Genomic DNA, 6499 nt, shown 5'->3' on the forward strand with positions numbered 1-6499 from the left:
TTAAATGCCTATATCTTGTACTCGAGTAACTAAAGATAACAATACGCCATGTTTTAACCATTGTTACCCTCCTATTATCTTGTTTTGAAATTCTGTGGGGTTTTTTTCTCTTTAAAATAAAAAAAAAATCAATAAATTGTTTAAAACCACAGCTTTAGGACAGAGAAGTCATTCGAGCTTTTACCCCTCTTCCAGAAAAAATTCCTAAGCACCTTAAACACAACAAGCCCGTGCTCTGCACGCTGGGCCACTGCCTTTTGCCTTTTACCCGTGCACTGTGCTCCCTCCTGCCAACCCTGCTGACCCCCATGCTCAGAGACACTGCTATTTTTTTGAGACAGAGTCTCACTATGCAGCTCAGGCTGGCCTTGAACTCATGCGATCCTCCTGCCTCAGCCTCCCAAGCGCTGGGATTACAGGCATGCGCCACCACACCAGGCAGGAAGCCTCTATTATGAGAACAGCAGATCTCAACTTCAAACACATGTAAATGCTTTGCATTTTAACATAGCCCACCAAATGGGGACAGAGGCGAACCCAAGGGACCCTAGAATACCACATCCTAGATAACCCATGTTAAGGACACGCCTAGGTCCCCGTAAATATACCCAGCTGGAGGCCACAGTGGCCTCTCCTCCTTTGCAGGGCCTGCACCCTCTCATTTTGAGTACACGTTTACATTGTTTTCTAATAAACCTCTCCCTGTTTCTTGAACAAATCCTTTTTCTTCGATGGAAGTCAGAGAACTTACATCCTGCCCGGGGGAGGGGAGCGTCACGGTCCGACCTCCACCCTGGGGACGTCCTTGGATCCTGTCTGGCGACACTGCCTTACTGGGCCTCGGTCTCCCCCTCCGTGGTTTTGGGAGGCCTCTCTCCAGAAGTGAGCGTGCAGTAGGGGTGGCCTGCGGTACATCCCGGGAGAGCGGCCTGGGAAGGCTGCATGGAGCCCAGCTTGGGCACAGGGGGAGCAGGAGGAGCCAGGGCAGCGCTGCCCAAGGCCGTCAGGTAGAAGGGACGGGAGCGGGCTGTGGGACGAGGGCAGGAGCTGCGGCAGCCCCGTGGTCCCAGTGGGCTGGGTTTTGGGTGTTCTGGTGTTTCCGGGCTCGTGGCTCCCTCGCTGTGCCTTGGTCCCACCTCTCCGTGTGTGTGTGTGTGTGTGTGTGTGTGTGTGCGCGCGCGCGTGCGCGCGCGCGTGTGACTGAGGACTTAACTCAGGGACTTTGCACTGAGCTACATCCCAGCCTTTCCAGTGTTTTTTGTTTTGAGACAGTTGCCCAGGCTGGACTTGACCTTATGACCCTCCCGCCTTGGTCTCCGACGGTACAGGGTTCACAGGCCTGGGCCACCACGTGTGGCTGGCCCCACCACTCGAAGCCCGTGTGGTCCGGCTCTGGGTCTGTCCGTTCTCTGCCGCTGTGCCCTTAGGTTTCCGCCTGGTCTCGTGTCCACTTCCTTCCTGACCATGTCTCTTTTGGGGGATTCCCCCCCACCCCAAACCCTCTTTTCTCAGTGGTCTCTGCCTCTCCCTCTTTGCTCAATCACATTCCTCTGCTTCCATCTCCCTCTTTGTCACTCCGATGCTGCTTTAACAGCTGTAACACAGAAGAGGCGCTGCAGAGGGGTGACATCCGTGGGGGCGGAGGGACCCAGGCGGGGGTGGGCAGAAGAGGACAAGTCGTGCGGGAGGAGGAGGGGGGCCAGGCCCCTCTGGCAGTGTAGCTGCTGCCCCAAGTCACCATGGCCCTCGAGTCCTGGCTGGGCCCGGTCAGGGTGGCCCGGGCAGGGACCTTGTGGTTAGTTTCAGGCCCGGCCAGCTCCCACCACCTCGTTGGATCCCAGCCCTCCCTGGCCAAGCTAAGGTGCCACCCTCAGCGTGTGTGTGATGAAAACAAAGAGTGCCCTTGTCAGGCAGGTGACCTCAGTGGCTTGAGGGACAGAGAGGGGGCCCAAAGCAGCATGTGCCGCCACTCAGGCAGGAGACAAAGACTTCAGTGGAAGCACTTTTGCAGTCCTTTGTTAGGTCTCACACCCAAAGTGATCCCAGGAGGAGTGATGTGGTGAGGCGCGCGTTGTGCGCTTCCTCCTGCTCCCCGGCCACGCGCACAGCGTTCCTGGCTGCTGCAGCCCACAGCCCAGCGATATCAGGAAGGGAAATGTTCTTTATTTTATTTTATTTTTTATTTTTTTGGAAATGTTCTTTAAAGACCCTCCTGCTGTGAGCTGAGGCCTGGTTTACATTAAGAACTTCTCTTTTGTGAGTTTCTTACATGATTAAAGTCCCCGGGAGAAACCACGGCCATCTGAAAAGGACAGGAAGACAGTCTGCAGCTCCTGCATAACTTCTAAGTAAAATGTTGATAAGCACCTCAGCTCCCCAAGCCCCCAGAGCTACCTCTATGCACCCAAGCTCGCCTTCGGCACAGACGCCTTCTCTCTTGAAGGCCTGACTCTATGTCTACGTTACAGTAAATTCCGCCTGTACTTCTGCACGGCCTATGTGTCTGGACTGAATTCTCTCATCAGGGGCAGAGAAAGCTGAGGACCAAGGCGGTGAGGGTCCAGATCCCGGCTGCGTCAGGACCCGGCTTCTGCTACCCGGCTGGGGTGGAGCAGTGAGCAGGGCCGGGCACCTGTGCTCCTGCGCTGGCACCGTGCCCTGGAGACCACAGAGGTTTGGGGACAAGTCTCAATGCTGGAAAACTCCTTCTTAGGCCTACCAGGGGGTTGGAGGCCCAGTGTGACCAGGTGGTGGCCCCCCACCCCCGCACACCTCTGACATCATGGTGACATTATTACACCAGCTCCGGTGGGCCAATAGGCCGCTGCTTGGTGTTATAATGGGGCCTAGCAACAGGGGCTGCTCCAGGCTAACAGGAGAGGACACGCACCGGGGAGAGAGTGAGGGGAGAGGGACTGCAGGGAGGTGAGTCCCCAAGTGCAGGGCTCCCTGCCGTGCGCCCATGGGTGGGTGGGCAGAGGCAGGGGCTTCTGGAGATGCCAGTCTTGACCCACTGAGACCTAACTCCAGCCCTGCAGCTGCCATCTTGTCTGCCCTTTGCTGTGGGCCCTGTCTGGACTCCTCCCCCACACCCTCCCCAAGGCCCTGACCTGAGGTAGCTTAGGGGACTGTGGAGCTCATGGGTGTAGGAGGATCAGGTCTGGTGAGAGTAAAGTGATAAGGACAGGGGCTGGGGATTTAGCTCCGCGGCACAGCGCCTGCCTGGCAAGTGCAAGGTCGTGAGTTTGATTCTTGGTACCGGAAAAAAACCAAAAGAAAAAGAAAAAAAAGTAATAAGGACAAATTTCTGGGGTTGGGTGGTGAGGGCAGGTAGGGGAACAGGGTGTCAAGGATCCCAGCTGGGAGGCAAAGCTTGTGGCTGGAGGGGCCGCAGCTCCTCAGTGGCACCAAAGCTCCCGGGGCCTGAGTTTGAGTCTTGTCTGAGCCTCTGTGCAAGAGACGACACCAGTCTCATCGGAGCCTCTGTCCCTTTCCGTCAGATAGGGACAGGATCCCCGACAGGAGCGTCCCTTCCAGGGCTCTCTGAAGATGAGTTTAGAGGTGGCGGGCCAGAGGGGGTGGGAGTGTGGAGAGGGAGGCCTAGGTGAGAAGGGATCTGAAGAGAGACCTTCACAAAGGCCCCGGAGATGGGAGGGGAAACTGAGGCCCAGGAGGCAAGCGCTGAGCTAGGCTGGCCACAGTAGGGCTGGGGCTGAATGGGGAGGACTCCCAAAGCCCAGCTTCTTCCACAGGCCATCCTCAAAGTTGGCCCACGGTTCAAGACCCAAGGTCCAGGATGGCCTCAGTAGTCAAGGGAGGTGGGCAGGACTCTCCCTAGCTGAGGCAGCTGAGGCAAGGACTTGCTCAAAATCACATGGTTAAAAATATTAATGCTTTTTTTTTTTGGACTGGGGATTGAATCCAAGGCCTTGGCGTGAGCTACATCCCCAGCCTTTTATTTATTTTGAGCTGGGGTCTCGCTAAGTTGCCAAATAGTACAGAGAATCTCGGTCAGTGTCCATGGCATAGTAAGCCAGGTGCCGGGCCCTTCTGAGCACAGAGCCCAACAGGACATGGACACACACACACACACACACACAAAGCTGGTTTCCCCCAGGCCCTGACAGCACCTCAGGATGCCGCTTAGGCATCGTGTCCACTCCCCAGAGAAGCAAGCAGGTACAGAGGCGCTCGTTTTTGCCCTAGGTCACACAGTAAGTTGGGGGTACAGATAAGACTCCAAAGCCACCTAACGTGTCCGGTGTACGCCGGGTTCCTGAGGAGGAGACAGCTGTGGGTCCCAGGGTGCAGGCTTGCTCACACCCTTGACGCCCCTGCTGCCCACACTAGGGCCCAGGCGGAGCGTGAACAGCCCCTTCTCCTCCGCAGACGCTGAGGGCCACGCGCCCGGTGACTCTCCCTTGTCGCCTGCCGTGCTCTGAACCACGGGTCACCATGGCTACTTCTAAGTTGCCAGCTGTGCCTGGGGAGGAGAGCACCATCCTCATGGCCAAGGAAGAGCTGGAGGCCTTGCGCACAGCCTTCGAGTCTGGCGACATCCCCCAGGCCGCCTCTCGCCTTCGAGAGCTGCTCGCCTCCTCGGACAGCACCCGGCTGGAAGTGGGCGTCACGGGCGAGTCGGGGGCCGGCAAGTCGTCCCTCATCAATGCCCTGCGCGGCCTGGGGGCTGAGGACCCTGGCGCAGCCCTCACCGGCGTCGTGGAAACCACAATGCAACCCTCGCCCTACCCGCACCCGCAGTTTTCTGACGTGACGCTGTGGGACCTCCCCGGGGCCGGCTCTCCGGGCTGCCCGGCTGACAAGTACCTGAAGCAGGTGGACTTCAGCCGCTATGACTTCTTCCTGCTGGTGTCCCCCCGCCGCTGCGGGGCGGTGGAGACCCGCCTGGCCTCAGAGATCCTGCGCCAGGGCAAGAAGTTCTACTTCGTGCGCACCAAGGTGGACGAGGACCTGGCGGCCACGCGCACCCAGCGGCCCTCGGGCTTCAGCGAGGCCGCCGTCCTGCTCGAGATCCGAGACCACTGCGCTGAGCGGCTGCGGGCGGTCGGCGTGTCTGACCCCCGCATCTTCCTCGTGTCCAACCTCTCGCCATCCCGCTACGACTTCCCCATGCTCGTGTCCACCTGGGAGCACGACCTGCCCGCCCACCGGCGCCACGCTGGCCTGCTGTCACTGCCTGATATCTCGCTGGAGGCCCTGCAGAAGAAGAAGGACATGCTCCAGGAGCAAGTGCTCAAGACGGCCCTGGTGTCCGGCGTCATCCAGGCCCTGCCCGTGCCGGGGCTGGCGGCCGCCTACGACGACGCCCTGCTCATCCGCTCGCTGCGCGGTTACCACCGCAGCTTCGGCCTGGACGACGACTCGCTGGCCAAGCTGGCGGAGCAGGTGGGCAAGCAGGCGGGCGACCTGCGCTCGGTCATCCGCTCCCCGCTAGCCAACGAGGTCTCTCCGGAGACGGTCCTGCGGCTCTACTCGCAGTCGTCCGACGGCGCCATGAGGGTGGCCCGCGCCTTTGAGAGGGGCATCCCTGTGTTCGGCACACTGGTGGCCGGTGGCATCAGCTTCGGCACCGTCTACACCATGCTCCAGGGCTGCCTCAATGAGTTGGCTGAGGACGCCCAGCGGGTCCGCATCAAGGCCCTGGAGGAGGACGAGCCTCAGCCCGAGATCAGCCTGGAGGCTGCTGGCGACAGTGTCGTGGAAAAACGGGGATCTGGGGAGGGAGGCAGCGAGGAAGTCCAGCTCACCACCCGCCGGAAGCTTGGCCTCCTCCTCAAGTACATTCTCGAGAGCTGGAAGAAACGCGACTTATCAGAGGAGAAATAAAAGTGCAGGCCGCCCCCACCTCGCCCACAAGCCAAGCCTTTACCAAAATGCCAAACCAACCAGGCAACCAAACAAGGCCGATGTTATACAAATGAGAGCCGCAGTTGCTGACAGGGGGAGGGGCCCAGGAGGGGCAGGCGCTGACCCTTGGGCCGGGTTCGGGGAGCCGCAGAGGGTAAGGCGCGGGTGGTAGCTTTGGTGGGATCTCTCCCCCTGCCCCGCACGTGGCCAGTGGGGGTTTGTGGGGCGGGATGGCACTGCCTGGAGACAGTGTCAACTGCTATGGGTGCCTGTGGCTGAGTGGTGGCTGGGTCCTGCTAAGGAATTAGTGTTAGTACTTGGTGCTGGGGATAGAGCGCCGGGCCTCGTCCTGCCCCTGAGCTACACCACCAGCCCCTGGTACTTGGGTTTCCATCCCATCTCCCTTTTGACAATGCCAGTGTCCCGAAGTCCACTCCTGGAGAGGCAGCCAGTGGGTGCGCGGGACTGGCACAATGGTGCCTAGCAACTGCTGCCTGGGAGTGAGGGGGGGCGGGGTGGAAGGAGGAGGAGGGATAGAAGGCCCGGGGAGCCCCTCCCTGTGGATTGTGGGGGAGGCAGCATGAGTGGCCAGGTGAGGGTGAGCCGAGGGCGTCTGTGATCACAGGAGGGG

At 59.6% G+C, this 6499-nt stretch overlaps 1 protein-coding gene across 1 annotated transcript; it reads left to right on the top strand.

Moving 5' to 3' along the window:
• The first annotated feature begins 2821 nt into the window (after positions 1–2821).
• Positions 2822–5939, top strand: LOC102020167 (interferon-inducible GTPase 5). Its single transcript, XM_005412455.1, has 2 exons — positions 2822–2925; positions 4390–5939. The coding sequence occupies exon 2, from the start codon at positions 4456–4458 to the stop codon at positions 5845–5847; it is 1392 nt and encodes a 463-aa protein (XP_005412512.1). The 5' UTR covers positions 2822–2925; positions 4390–4455; the 3' UTR covers positions 5848–5939.
• The last annotated feature ends 560 nt before the right edge of the window (positions 5940–6499 follow it).

This window comes from Chinchilla lanigera, unplaced genomic scaffold (genome assembly GCF_000276665.1).
Source record: "Chinchilla lanigera isolate Chin_1 unplaced genomic scaffold, ChiLan1.0 scaffold00154, whole genome shotgun sequence".
Taxonomy (NCBI): Eukaryota; Metazoa; Chordata; class Mammalia; order Rodentia; family Chinchillidae; genus Chinchilla; species Chinchilla lanigera.

Excerpts from the sequence above, each read along its gene's own strand:
- LOC102020167 (XM_005412455.1), top strand. The coding sequence starts at position 4,456 with ATGGCTACTTCTAAGTTGCCAGCTGTGCCTGGGGAGGAGAGCACCATC.